Source organism: Ochotona princeps, chromosome 4 (genome assembly GCF_030435755.1).
Source record: "Ochotona princeps isolate mOchPri1 chromosome 4, mOchPri1.hap1, whole genome shotgun sequence".
Lineage (NCBI taxonomy): Eukaryota > Metazoa > Chordata > Mammalia > Lagomorpha > Ochotonidae > Ochotona > Ochotona princeps.
The window spans coordinates 44,644,365-44,659,123 of NC_080835.1; the positions used below are offsets into that span (position 1 = coordinate 44,644,365).

The 14,759-nt window shown below is 52.8% G+C and overlaps 1 protein-coding gene across 11 annotated transcripts in view; it reads right to left on the reverse strand.

Annotated features, from left to right (window-relative positions):
- Positions 1–14,759, reverse strand: part of MICAL2 (microtubule associated monooxygenase, calponin and LIM domain containing 2) — a 201,182-nt gene that overhangs the window by 63,069 nt on the left and 123,354 nt on the right. For 4 of the 11 annotated variants that reach the window (XM_058663369.1, XM_058663367.1, XM_058663368.1 and 1 more), the window contains 4 exons: positions 14,559–14,745; positions 13,633–13,721; positions 12,297–12,399; positions 238–421 (listed from right to left, as the gene is read on the reverse strand). In XM_058663369.1, coding sequence (XP_058519352.1) covers positions 238–421; positions 12,297–12,399; positions 13,633–13,721; positions 14,559–14,745 — 563 coding nt within the window. Of the gene's footprint in view, positions 1–237; positions 422–8,488; positions 12,400–13,632; positions 13,722–14,558; positions 14,746–14,759 lie in introns of those variants that run through there. The other 7 variants (XM_058663375.1, XM_058663370.1, XM_058663374.1 and 4 more) reach the window with 4 other exon arrangements.

Below are 14,759 nucleotides of genomic sequence, written 5' to 3' on the forward strand. Positions count from 1 at the left end.
GATACTGGCCTCTTAGGAGGGCAACAGTGGGGCCGGAGTCTTCTCCCTAGATTGTCCCCTAGCAGCTGGACGTTATTCTACACACTTTACTCCTCTTCATGCTCTGGTCTTCCCCTGAGATGATACTCTGTCCACAGATGAGAAAGGAGGCACACCCAGCCCAGTGCAAGCATATGGAGATACCATCCTATCCCCGTGCTGTCTGTACCATCCCCAGCCTGCACAGCCTGAGCGTACCTGCTGTCATCGCTGGTGACCAGGACACGCACGGCCAGCACGTCCTGGCCAACTGTGTCCTCCCCAGGGCTGATCCTCACTGAGGTCCACTCAGAAGGCAGGGGGGAGGTGACTTCCTCTTGCGTGTCACAAGGCTGCGGCTCGGGGATGCCCTTGGGTTTCTTGGGGAAGGTGGGCTCATCTGCTGAGAGGAGAACAGAACTAGAGAGAAGGTGGGAATGAATGACCCCGTGGTGCACCTGCTCCTCCAGGCGATCGAGCAGGATGCAGTGGGTGACTCCTCTGCATACCCCAAGACTGACTTCCCAAGCGCCACGCAGCCCACCAGCTGCCCCTGGCACTTAGGGGATAGCCCTGGTGCAAGGCACACATGTACACATCATCCCACTTCATCTGAAAAGAGCAAGCCGTGTTCAGAAATGTTCAGAGGATCCATTCGAGGTACCAGCAGCCTCCAGACTGCTGCCAGAACTACAGCCTCCAACAGGACACAACTTTGGGTCTCCTTATACCTGACCCAGCCCTCCCCCTCCTCAACTTCCAGCTCAGCCCAGCCTGGCTCTGTGCCCGCATCCCATCCCTGGTTGCCTCTTCGTCAGTCTCCATGGTTCTCTGCACCTTCTCCCCTTGACCTCCTAGCACTACAGGGTCCTCTATCACTCACATGCTCAGTGGACGCGTCTGCTCCCACAGCTGCAAACAGCTTTGGGCAATCGCCTCTCCCAGACTGACCACCTGCCTTGATTCCAGACTTTTCTAGGCCACAGCTTGCTTGGAGTCGACACTGCAGTGTCCAACACACGCGGCAACCTCAACCTGTGTCAATGCACTCCTCATGTCTACCTGGCCCTTGCTCCTCCATGATTGGGTAGCGCCCCCTGCTGCGGCACCTCCTGCACTGCACCTGTCTCAGGCCCACAGGTGGCTCTTGTCCAGGAGCGTCACTTCCCAGGCTCCTCTTGCCAGCGCAGGCACATGGTGGAATGTCACCTGCCCCCAAGACCCGCCCTGGCCATTCTGTCCCACACCACCTGCAACTGGCTCTCCTCTGCCCTGCGATTCTCTGTAGAGGTTGTCTTACCTCCTGAGAAAAGACATGACTGTTTTGTTCTGATCATTGTCTCCCGTGGGGTGAGATTAAGAGCAGTAGATACTCAACAGATAATAGTGTCCACCCCGTGGCCACCTCCAGCCAGCCCCAGGGGAGGTGTTTTTGTTCTTTCTGGGTAGGAGATCTCTTATCTCTGCCCACTGCCCCACCCCAGCCATCATCTGCTTTTCCTCCTGCTCCTAGCTTGTCATCTGTCTTTATGTCTTCTGAAGTTCTCCTGCCTCTAGAAATCTCTTCCCAACTCCCATCCCTTGCCCCCTTGCCCGTCTTTCTCCTTCCCACCCAATCCCTTTGGAAAACTTTGGCACTCTCACTCTCAGCAACTCTGGGAACCCCTATAAATCCTGCCCATGTCTCCACTCCTCCCACACTTGCCCCCATCAAAGGGCCTCCCTGTGCTGACCCCAGGTTACAGACTTTGGGGGTCCTTCCACAACCCTTGACATCTGCCCTCCCTGCTCCAGGACCCCCGTCTCCCATGCCTCTCTGGCACTTCCTTCTCATTCACCCAGTCTTTTAGGAAGCCCTCCACATGGGGGCTTGCTGATACCTGAACCTGCTCTTCTTTCAATCCCACCCACTCCCTCTGGGAGATTCTATCTACTTGCTTAACTGTACTTACCACCTGTAAAGAGAATCCCAGAGATGCTGGGTTTTATGTAAAAACCTCAAATTTGAAAATATTGCAGAGATCCATGATGCATGTGAGTGTGTGTACATAGGTATGTGTGTGTGTGTCCAAAATGGTGGGGCATGTGTGAACATGTGTGTGTATGTAGGTGTGTGTCTACACTGACAGGGCGTGTGCATATGTGTGTGTATACACAGGTGTGTGTGTCCACCCTGGCAGTGTGTGCACATGTGTGTGTACATAGGTGTGTGTGTGTCTATCCTGATAAAGTGTATGTGTGTACATAGGTGTGTGTGTCCACACTGATGGAGCATCTGCATATGTGTGTGTACACAGGTGTGTGTGTCCACCCTGGCAGTGTGTATGCACATGTGTGTGCATGTACCCTGGTGGGGCATGTGCATATGTGTACACATAGGTGTGATGTCCACACTGATGGAATGTGTGTATATGTACTTGTGTGTAGTTTTGTCCACACTGGTGGCACTGGGGGCAGAGGGCTGTTTAAGGAATGTAACTGATGTCTGGCTGTGTCACAGCAATGATGTGATGCAATGATGACGGTGACGGTAACCGTGGCAGTGATCACTTCTCTGGGGAGCATGAACTGTGCAGACCCATCCTAAGAGTGAAGCACTACTGCTGTCCTCACTTGCCTGCTGAGGAAACAGGAGCCCAGAGAGGCTGGGGCACTGGCACAGGTCCTGGTCTCTCTGGGAACACAGCAGACCCCATGAACAGGCACCTTGGCACGTGGCCTTTGTTCTAGAAACCTGCCTGGATTATGCACCCATTGTGTGCTCCCTCTCTGTGCAAAGCCACAGTCATCCTTCCTGCCACAAGGGGTGGGGAGCCCATCTTTCTGCCCCACTGCCATGAAGCTTGGCTTCCAGCCTGGCTTTGGCCACTGGAAAACCCATGCCTGTGATAGGAGCAGAGGATACAAATGACTCACTAGTTTGGCCTAACCCTATTCATGCACCCATGACGTCACTACCACAAAACCAGCTGCTTCAGGGCTCCCTGATTTACAGGGTGTGTGTGTGTGTGGGGGGGTCCCTGTCCATGTGCACCTGTCAGCAATGGTAGTACGGCATGGGTGCTGGAGCTGCAGCCATGACAGGGACAGAAGCAGTCCCAGGCCTCACTGAGCACCTGCGTGCCTGTTTCCTTCAAACATTCTTCACCTCCAATGTCCCCACCTCAGAGGATGCCAGAGAGAACACCTCCATCCACAGGGACCCAGAGAAGCTGTGGCTGTGGCCAGTCCAGGCCAGCCACAGACAGGGTACACCTCCCAACGCAGTCCCCTTTCTACCAGGCCACACACGGTCCTCTCCTCACTGCTTTCCCTGGCCAGCTGCTCCCTGGCTTAGACCTTGCTGAAGTCATTTTGTGCCTGAAAGGGAGTGAATCCAGGAGCACAGGGGGTGAATCCAGGAGTACATGAGAAAGGGGGTGGGGAAAGATCCAGCACCTTCCAGAGCAGCTGCTGTTGGCCTCCCACTGGCCTCCCCAAGAAGCTGCAAGGACCCAGCCAGGCCACTCCCACCCCTCACCCCCACCCTGCGACAAGGTCAGGGCTAGGAGGAGCCGTCCTGACCCAAATCAGGAGTGGTCTCCACTTACCCCAGAAACCAGGGATGCATGCTCTTGTGTCACCTGCCATCAGCCCCACTTTACAGGGGATATAACCGAGGGTCATACATGCCCTTCTTGCTAGGGCCACTGCTGACACAGGGCCTGGTGAAACTCCACCTACTGTCCTGTTCTCTATTCTATTTGACTGCCCAAGTGGAGAAACAAAGTGGAGGAGTCAAGTGTAACAGGTTTAAACAGGAAAACAGAATCCCAGAGGGGAGCTCCATGGAGAGCATGCGTACAGGCAGCAGCGTGCAAAGACGGACAGGGGAAAGAGCTGGGGTCACAGGGGTGTCCAGAGCTGCAGGAGGTGGGAGGTGCACCTGATTTCCTCATTCCCAGCCACAGTCTCCCATCAGTGCTTCCAGCAGCCAACCTAACAGGAAGCCAGTTGCAAGGGAGTTTGGGAAATGGGGTTGGCAGTGGTTATACCCCTTAAGGTTGAGGAAGACGGAACAGGAGAAGGTGAGGGCAGTGTCCTTATCCATGCTAGGACTCCCTTGCTCCCTCCTCTGCATATAGCCTCTGTCTCTGCTCCAGGCACTTGCAGGAATGTCTGAAGCCAGAAGGTTAGAACCAACCTGAGTCACCCACCAGCCTTGGCACAGGGACCCCCAAGAGGGAGCCTCAGCCCCACCCTGGGTAGACAGGACTGACACTCTGACACCTGGGGCAACATTTGGGGATTCCTAACGCCAAAGCCAGGGACAGTGGAGAGCCAACAGAGGCTGCATGTGATCTTGAGCTGAGAGACCAAGAGCTGGACGCTGGCATCCAAAGCCGTCTAGTACCACTCTCTGTGGCTGCTGCAGGCCTGATCTGCCACTGTATGGGCTGTGCTCTGCCAAGAGATGAACGTCCCTGAGAGGGTAAAACAGCAGCACAACCAAACTCCCTTCTCAAAACCAAAGGGCTCACATCCACCTTATCCTCCTCCCTGCCTTGTTGCCCTCCTGCGGGGATGCTGCAGGCCAGCAAGACCTCCAGCCAGAGGTGGTTGCCTGCTGGGATCCAGGCCAGAGGGTACCTAGTCCATGGACATTTGCAAGGGTCTATGAATGACCAAGCCTGTGCTACCTGTTGGGCTTCAAAAGAAACAGAGTAGTCCTAGCCTCCTAAAGCTGACATTCCAGCAAGGGGGGAAATGCAAACAAACAGCACCTGCAGGGCAAAGGGACTGATATAATGTCTCTGCAGGTGACAGGTGAAGTGGGAAAACTGCTGGTGTGTAAGGAGCCTGGACAGGGCTTCCAGAGAGTCTTGGCTGAGTGAGGGAGCAGTTGGAGGAGGCTGGAAGGATGCAGTGGGCTGGGGAGCAGCTTGAGCCAAGTCCCAGGGCAGACAGTATGGCTGGGATGGAGTATATGAGGGAAAAGTGTAGGAGAGGAGATGGGCACAGGGGCAGACTCCACCGATAGTTCCTTAGGGTGTGAGCTGGAGAGCTCTGGTGAGTTCCCAATAGAGGCAGAATCTATGCCACAATCTCCATGGGTCATCGCATTACAGCAGGTTGAGGGCAGGGGATGGCAGCTAGGAGGCCTTGTCAGGAGACTGCTGTGATAATCCAAGAAGACCTGAAACAGGCTGAATTCCAAGTGGTCCCGGAAGACAGGGAGAAATGGACAGATCCCAGCTGTTCTTGGCATGTGCTGGTGCCTAGCTGTGAGGCTAAGAGAAAAAATGGCTCCAAGGCTTTCAGGATGAGAGGAGGAAGAGGGGCAGGGCCACTGCCCCAGATGGGGAAGGCCAAAGTCAAGGGTGGGGAAGCAGGTGAGTGGGCTTGGAGGTAGGTGCTGGAGTTGGAGACATCCAGATGGAGGTGGGAATGCTGGGTGGGCAGTAAGAAATAGCTGGAATGTACACCCTGGCTTTACCAGGCTCCAGATAATTATCAAAACAAAATCCAAGACCTGTTGGGGTCAATGGGAGGGAAGAAGGTCAGGGCACCCTGAGGGCTGTGGCTGGGGACAGCTGGGGACTCAAAGCCAAGGAGAAACAGAGGGAGCCACCTGGTGTGTTCTCAACCTGAAGTTGTCTGGCCAGGTACTCTGAGCCACAGCTCAGCGCAGACATCCCCGGCTGGACACAACCAAGAAAGTGCACCTAGAACTTAGCGGCACAGAGCACCTGCCACTCTCAGGGTTGCGCATGCACTTGCACACCGGCTTCACCCCTGGAGGCCCCATAGTCAGCTGTGGGGCCCTTGGTAGGCACCGCACTGAGGTTCTGAGGTTCCCCGACTCTGTCTCGTAGCACTGGAGACCCTTTCCCAGTGCCAGTAAGCTCCTTTGTAGGAACTACTCTCCTGTGGGTCCCGGCCTCAGCATGGCCCCAGCAGAAGGAGAGCTAAGGAGACACTGCTGGGCCTAGCACCTGGCTCAGGGAAAGCGCTCTGCATCTAACAGCTGGCCCCGGAGCACTGCAGGCAGCAGCGACCTCTTTGCTTGACTTGGGGAGTTTTTTTGTTTCATGTTACAGTGATGACTGTGGCAGATCTACTTCCTGCACATCACTCTCAAGTTGCTCAGAGCTCTCTCACTTTTGAACAGTAATATTTCCTTAGCATAAATCCCTGGGGCGGGACTCCTGGACCAAGAGGCCCAGAGTCCTTTGCCAGATCCTAATCCTCGTTGCCATATGGCCTTCCAGAAAAAGACTGTCATGCTGGCTACTGATTAAATTCCTATTTTTCCTCTATGAAATCAATTTAATTTTTTCTTTTGCCCATACCTGCCCCCAGTAGGGTGTGGTGCAACTGACACAGCTTTGAAAGCCAAGTCAGGGCATTTCCGTAAGTGCTCACATTTTTCTTTGTAGTGTTTACTTTTTACTGTGCTTAAGCATGAGCTATTAACCCCAGGCTTTGTCTACTCATCATCGCACAATCAGTGAACGCGAGCTGACCCTCCACCTGGGAACACCTGCTCTAATGAACATTTTAAAGGCTGTGACAGTGAACTTCTTGGTCTTTAGAGTTAACTCAGATTTCCTCCCATTTCATATATTCATTATAATTATTATAAATTGTTTTAAATGTTTTCCTATGTAGTTTTTCCTACTAGAGGTTTAAAGCTTATGCACTTATCTGTATTTAATTCTGTGGCACTTTAAAATGTTAACATCTTTAGCCCAGCGTTTCTGGATGGAAGAGTATCCTATGTTGGGCAGGCACTGTGGCTTGGCAAGTTAAGCAACTGCTTGTAACACCAGCATCCCTTACGGGAATGTTGGGGTTTGAGTCCCAGCTGCTCCTTTTCTTATCCAGCTCCCTACTAATATACCAGCAGCACATGGGCCAAGTGTTGGGTCTCTGTACCCATGTGAGGTCTAGACCCGGATGCAGATCCAATTTCCTGGATTTCACCTGGCTCAACATGGGCCACCATGGCCACTTAGGGACTGAGCCAGCAAACTGCAGATTCTCTATCACTCTGCCTGTCAAATCAACAAATAATAATAATAAAAAACCCTTGTGAAACATTATTCATGAAAAATGTATCATCCAAAAAATAAAAACAAATTCTGAAAACAAAACAAGAACTTCAAGAGGGCAGGGGACATGGGCTTGAGCAAAGTTAATACAGCTGCTTTGCCACGGGCTCCCGAAAGACTTCCCACATGGACAAAGCCCAGCACCGCCCAGGGCCAGCTGGACAGGTGAGATAAGCACAAATGTGTCCCAAGTGTCCTCTGCTATGAAGCCCCTCCATGGCACCACAGTCTAGAAACAAACTTCAAACAAAAAAACCAAAAGCAATGGCAAGCTCCACTGAGCGGGGATTTATGTCTGCCTCTTTGTCTGCTGTCTTCTCAGCTGTAACTCCTCAGTCCAGCTGGGTTGAATGAGTGATGCAGCACACGCACAAAGGAACAACACACACTGTGTATGGTCCAGCACGTATGGGTACCTAGGGACACGCTGCTGGATAACGGAAGCATGAAGGATGACTCACTGGCTCAAGGCAGCCCCCAACTCCTGGTCCCCAACCTCCTCCTCTGAGTGAAAGGAAAGCATAACTCATTTGGGTAAGAGTCCTCAGCCATGATGGACACAGCCCTGAAGGCAACTCCAGGTGCCAGCAGCATGGGGCAGAGGCCAGAGCCCCAGAAAGGTCCCTTGGTGGGTGCCAGGGCACTCATGAAGCATGCAGGTAACATTCACGCCAGGGCCAGCAGCCCAACTCCATGGAGCCTGGCAAAGGCAGGCACTGCCCATGCTGGGAAAGTTGAGGAGCAGCCTCCTAGCGCATGTCCCAGGCCGGCTAAGACCTCAAATCCATCCCCAAGTGACCCCACGTGGTGAGCCTCAACATGTAAAATGAACAATGGCTTGAGGCTTGGGGGACAAGGCAGGGCTCCTAGGATGGCAAACAGCTCTCCACGGGATAAGCATACCTGAGTGGCCACTGCCATCCTGAGACCCACATCCAGTTCTGCCTCCTTACCTCTTACCCAGCATTCAGCTGGACCAGCCTGAAATGCTCAAGATCCACCTTCGCTGTAACAACCTAAATGGTACAGATTTTATAGGGAAAGCTGCTAAGGGGCTATGTTGTGGAGGCTGGGGAAGAGGTACCATCTTTCTCTAAGATCCTCATCTAATATGTCCAGCACTTAGAACAGCCAAGCCCAGTGAGTTTTCAAGAAAGAGACCACCAAGCCCAACCCAGGAGAACGGGTGATGTTTTCCAAATATTACCCCTGGGTAATATTTCCTTTGACAGTGCCCCAGCACAGCCCCCAAGAGAGTCCCGGGTCACCAGAGTGCAAGCCCTGCCAGCAGTTTAGGGAACACAGACCCCCTAAACCGGTCCCCATGTTGGAGGTTTAAGAAGCTTCCCTGGCAAAGAAGAGAGGAAACAATGAGCTTTATTAAGAACCATATTTATTTTCATTTACAGCATCAAATACCATAAATAAAGCTAAACATTGTTTGCCGTGTGCAAAATACAGGGTTTCTGTGTGGCACTGCAAATGATTACCCAATGTCACAAACATGCCTTGTGATGAGATGGGGCGGCTAGCTAAGGAGAGATGGGGCAGGGAAGGGAGGATGGGTGGAGGGCACTCTTTGGTTGACATTCTAGAAAGGGAGGAAGTCTCTGAAAGAGAAGATAACACAAGAGCATCGACTTGGTACTGGCCAGGCTCTGCACACACATGGCGAGGACGCAGCAGGCAGCACTGAGCAGACAGGCCAGGAGGCTGCAGCAGCTCTGGGCACATGCAAGACAAGACACCATGGGGCCTGACATATGAAAGCTCCATCATGACTTGGTGTGTTGCTTCTCTGGGAAGGCTTTGATACTCCAGGTAAAGGAGTTGGCAAGAGAAGATGCCTTGAACAGAGCCACGGGGGCATTAAAACTAACAGCTCATCTCCCAAGGCCAGCCTGGGCCCAGGACTGCTCTGGGTGCAGCTCTTGCCTCATCAGGGGGCATTAGAAACCAAGGCAGGTAGGGAGAGTCACAGCAGAGGCCTGGGATCTAGAGGGCAGGCCGCCAGAAAGGACTTGCAAGAAACATCTTGATCACATGCTCAGAACCCAGAGTACAGCACAAGCTTGTGATGAGGTGTGTAACCTCTGCCAGAGGAATTGCATAGGTTTCAACCAAGGCCATGAGCAATTCTTATTTTAGAGCCAATTGGAGATGAGGCAGGTCTGCATGAGCTACTCAACAAAAGCATCCTTTTCTGAGGTGATACAGCCCTTCCATATGGTCCTGTCTCCCAGCCAGGGTTCACCCTCCCGAGAAGGCACAAGGCTTTGCAAGCACGAGTGGGGAAAGCATGCATGGAGGCCGGTCTAGGGAGCCAAGGAGAGGCAGGACATGCACTTAGTGAGGACCGAGCTGTTGGCTGCAGGGCAGTGGGACTGGAACATGGCCTTTTGGGCTGGACATCACCCCATGCTGCTAACCAACCATGCCACTGAAAGAGTCCATTAGTATGCAAGACGCTCACAGTCAGCACAACCCCATACCACTAGTGGCGGCGGCGGCGGCAGGGCAGAATAGTTGCAGGAAGCAGGGCAGGGGTTAGTACCACTCTCTGAAGATTGGCAAGAAAATCAGTCACCTCCGAGCAGAACTGTGTCAGCCAAGAAGTGGGTGTAGAACTGGAAGGGTGAAATGAACTGATGGCCACAGTGTCAGGTTGGAAGGAGAGAAAGACAGAAAAGAGATTTTTAGTGCAAAGGCGGGACGGTGGCGGCGGGGGTGGGGCTGGGGAAGGAAAACAGGCGGCCATCCGAGAAGGCAGTGGGAGTGGAAATAAGGCAACTGTTACAAAAGAGAGGTCATCGCTTGCTCAAGAGAGAACAACATTTCCCGCAGCGACCCAGCTATGATTGGCACATGGCTGGCATGTCGCCAACCTTCTGCTGTCCCCCACCAGGATCTAGAAATGCCCCCGGAATGCCCCTGCACCCCCATCTTATTCTAGGGTCTCACGTGGATTCTCCAATACAGGGTGGAGACTGGGTCTTCTCTCCTGAGGAGCCACTCACATGTTTGGTGCTGCTTACCGGGATGGTTCCAGGTTTCAGAACATTTTACAGACATCTCAGTCTTGCGGCAGGCACACCCTGTCTGCCAGAGTAATGCAAACCAGTCCTCCTCAGAGCTTTAAATACATGCTAAGAGGTTCCACTCGGGCTGCGTGGAACATTCCAGAAAGCACCTCAGCTCACCCTGAGTTGATGATAGTCAAAAATTCATGACTGTTCCCATCATGCCCCCAACAGTTTACTTTTCTCTCATCAAACATAAAAGGCATCAGACCCCACCTTCACGATCAGGTTGAACATTAAAACCGTAGCAAAGATTGAGGACAGCACAATGCAATTTGCTGGACTCAGACTGAACAAGAATAGAGGCCCTGATTCTCCTGGACTTGGCCAAGGCCAAGGGTCTGCTTTTCCAAGGATTTGAGGGACGTGTTTACAGAAACATAGCCTTCCCCACCCTTTCTTCCCATCATACAGCAGCTTGTCATCTCAGAGCGCTCAGGCTCTCTGGCTCCTAACCCGTGCCAGGCTGTCTCGCTCTGTTAATCTGGAGGAATCTCTAATGATAACAACTGTCTGGTGCTATCTAAGGTCCAGCAACTCTGGACGGGCTGAGCCCCAGAGCAGGCCTTCTTGGGTTAGCCTCTCGATGGCTCCCTGGACCCTGCACCCCCTGGCAGAGTGCAGTGGGGTGCTCTGAGAGACCCTGTGGATACCCACAAGAAATAATACAGGTGGACCCCGCGCTCAGGCTTGGCCTCATCAGGGTGTACAGTGTTCGAGTCATCCAATAAGTAGTTTACATGCCCAGCCACCCACAGCAGAGCCTCTCTCTGGAGGTCAGGCACATTCCTTTTCTGGGGTGGTGGGAAACTGTTTCCTGACTGTTTTAGCCAAGTACGCATGTCAGCCAAGTGGACTGCACCTGCGAGCCATGAGCCCGCTGCCCCTGCACCATGGAGCTGCTAACACCCTCAGGCTCAAAGGACCGTGTCTTCCATTCCATTCCAGCTGGTCATTAGGGACCTTGAATGGCCTTGGTTGAGCCTACAGCTGAGCTAGGGGACCAGGCAGGGAGCCAGGGAGTTAAACTGCCCCAGTTTTACAGGGCTGGCCTGCAGCACTGGTGGAGCTCAGCACGGCCAGCAGGGCCTAGGGGCCTAGTGGATTGGGACATGTGTGCTTGTGGCAGTGTGGTCCAACCTTAGGGGTTCAGCTGCAATTTCGCTTGATGGCAGGGTAGGACTAGGGGGAGAGGCCTCTAAGCGATTATTGAATTTCAAAACAAAGGGAGAACAAGTAACAGTCAGCTCTGACTGCCATGTGCTTTAGTAGGTTTAATTCTCTTCTGGCCTCATATTCTTTTCTTCTAAAATAGAAATGCTTCCCTGCTGCAAACAATTGGCTGCTATGGTCAGGTGGTACCCAGGGACATAGGTGGAAAGGCACTTGTCAGGAGGTGGCACATGACTGTGTCTATCGAATCCCAGATCGCAAGCTTCGCAGGCAGTGGCCACTTCAAAGTCACTGCCTCACTGAAGCCGTTTGTAAGACCAGTAATGAACTTGAAAACCATGCCTAGAAAAATTGACACGCATAGAAAAAGAAGAAAAAAAACCCTCTCCTGGCTTATCAAAAGTTAAAAATTGAAATGTAAACCCAGAAATATGGCTCACTTTGGTATAAAAAAGAAGATTGTACAAAAAAAATCCTTCATGTCATCCCTAGCCCGGCACCAAGTGGATGTTCACCCTGACCGAGCTGGTGAAGGCAGCCAGTGTGAGCCTCTTTGGCTTTGAAGACAATGGGGAAAGCAGAGCAAATGCTGGGCTTTCCCCGCAAGCGTCACACACACTGTGGGGCGCTCTGGGTAGCTGGGTGGTTCAGGGCAGCTTGACCGAGATGCAACTGAGCACCCAGCTGCGGAAGTTCTCCAGGGACTCCTCGGATTCCCTGTACATGGCGGCCAGGACCTCAGAGAAGACCCAGAGTAGCGGAAGCCCCAGGCTCAGGAGCTCGTACGTGTAGCAGTAGTTGTGAGCATTGTCCCTGATATGGAGGCCCATGGCGCGCAGAAGTCCCTGAATCCAGTTAAGCAGGCCCCGGGGGATGTCGAGCAGGGCCCCCGGCCAGCCCAGCACCTTCCTAAAGAAGGAGGTGGAGGTACCTGGGGGACTGCCTTCCGGGGTGCTGATGGCGGCCGCTGCACAAGAATTCTCGGTGGGCGTGTCTCGCCGAGGGGTGTTTTGTTCTTGCCACGTGCTCTCCTCCTGAGACAGATAGACAGAGAGAGAGAGACAGAGAGAGAGAAAGACAGATGTCACAGACTAAACAGCTCTCGAGCCTCACCCAGGAGCCCATACAACAAAGCGGACCACAGGAAGCGAGCTTGGCTGGCCCTGGAGTCAGCCAGCAGCCCCTGCCCTGCTGAAAGGCCTCAGCCCTCAGTTCCATGCCACAGGTGGTGTCCACAATGGGCACATCTCTTCTGGGGGTGGGGGAGGTGTGGCAAGTGAGGATACGCAAACTGACTGTAGGGAACTTAAGCCTTCAGAATATCCATGCTCTTGACTGATCAGCCTACTTCTAAGGCTAGAGACCACATAGTGCGATATGGGTAGAGACAATGCACGAGGATGCCCATGTGAGAATACTAGTCAGAAAAAAACACCAAGCGACACAGAGGTCTGACAGTGTGGCACCAAGGAAACACAGTATTGACCATCCACAAAACAGAATCATCTTTTCTATGCGTTAAAACATTGGCCTCTCAAAGAACGTCTGAAGTCATGGAAAACTGGTCTTGACATTGTGTTCACAAACAGAGGAAGAGAAAAAAACATCATAGATAGGATTCCAATGAGGGAAAGGGCTGGGAAGAGACATTACAAAAAGCACATGTGGGTAAAAGGGACAAAGTGATGACAGGTGACTGAACTTTCCTTTTGTGTACACTTTCATGAGTTTCCCTATTTTTCTTCATTAACCCTATGCTACTCGTAGAATTAGAACACATTTTGAGTTAGGAGGGTGTTAGTGGCTGGTACTCAAGTCTGGTAGGAGGCATTTGAGGAGAGCCACCAGAAGGGGGAACTACTGCAAAAACACCTGTAAACACAGTGCTTTTGCTTGGCAGACATGCAAGAGCCTAAAAAAAAGGCCCGGGGAGGACAGAAGGTGGTATTCCTGCAAGCAGTGCCCTGTGGCCAGGTGAGCCACAGGCATCCGGGGATCTTACGGCTTGTCTGTGACCAAGCAGGCAGTCCCAGCCCCAGCACAGGGGCAAGCTTTCCCCAGCTTCCCGGAAGAAGTCTGTGAGCCACACACCTGAGAGGCCAGCTAAGGAACCTCCGCACCCCAGAAGTAGCTGCTTAACTGTCATCTGGGAATAGGTTCGACCCCTCCAGGGTTTGGAAAGCTGGCCTGGCTTTGAGGAACCTGCAAAATCCTTTTCCTATGGAGAACTCCTCCACATCAGCCCAGTCCTTAGAGACACAACTTACCTCTCTCTTCTGCTCCAGCTGTGCTCGTCTCTTGCGTTGCTTGCTGCTCGTCTTACAGTGAATGAAGTGAGGCTTACAGTAAAACTTGCCTGCAAAGATACACACACACACACACACACACACACACACACACACACACACACACACACACACACACACAGTTTGCCTCCTGTGTGCCAGGTCAGAAAACCTCGATGAAGGGAACAAGTCTTAGTCTGATTCTTCCAACTCGGGAAATGCCAGCTTGGGATCTGAGACAAAGCCTGTGGGATCTTTTGATGTCCCGGAGACAGGCTCCAGCAGATGGGGCTCCTGAGCACTGGACTAGGATCCTCAAGAAATCCTTAAACCAACAGATGCCAAGTGGCTTTCTTGACCAATTGCCAGGTTGCAGGGCAAAAGCCATATCACCATCCCTCCATCTTTCTTCCCAAAGATAGATGGCATCAGTGATGGGTGGGTAGGAGGAGACCAGGGCAGGGCACACTGAGGAAGTACCCTCATCCCGGGGCCGCTGGACTTCTTCAGGCTCACTGCTGCAGTAGTAGCAACCAGCTCACTACCTGTTTTACTCTTAGAGCAGGCTGGGTGTTGTGCTGAGCACACAGCATAGGTTGTCAGGTTTGAATATCTCAGACACACAGGGGTGGTGGAGGGCGGAGAGACTAACTGAAAAGAAATGAGGTCACTAAAGCACACAGCAGGTGCACACAGGGTCCTGGATAACACAGGTGCCATTAGCTTCCCTGCCCTTAAGCCACAGGCAGCTTCTCTTGCTGGGAGGGATTCCCAGTTTCCCCAAACAGCTTTTATTTATTCCTATTTTTTGATGCAATCACACTCCCTGCTAGAGGGAGAGCTGTAGGGCAGGGTTCCAGAGGTTGCAGAGGGGCTGGGGAGCCCAGACCAAGGCCATTGGGGGTTACCTTCATCACAGTCAAAGGCATAGGCAGCCAGGCGCAAGGTGGTATCACAGACACTGCAGCGGAAACACTCGCGGTGGAAGAAGTGGCCCTCGGCGCTCAGCCGCTCCATCACGTATACACGTTTGTTGCAGAAGTAACAGGTGTCACTGCCACCCACGTTCAGGGGAAATGCCTTCCGCATGGATTCCTGGGGTACAGGGG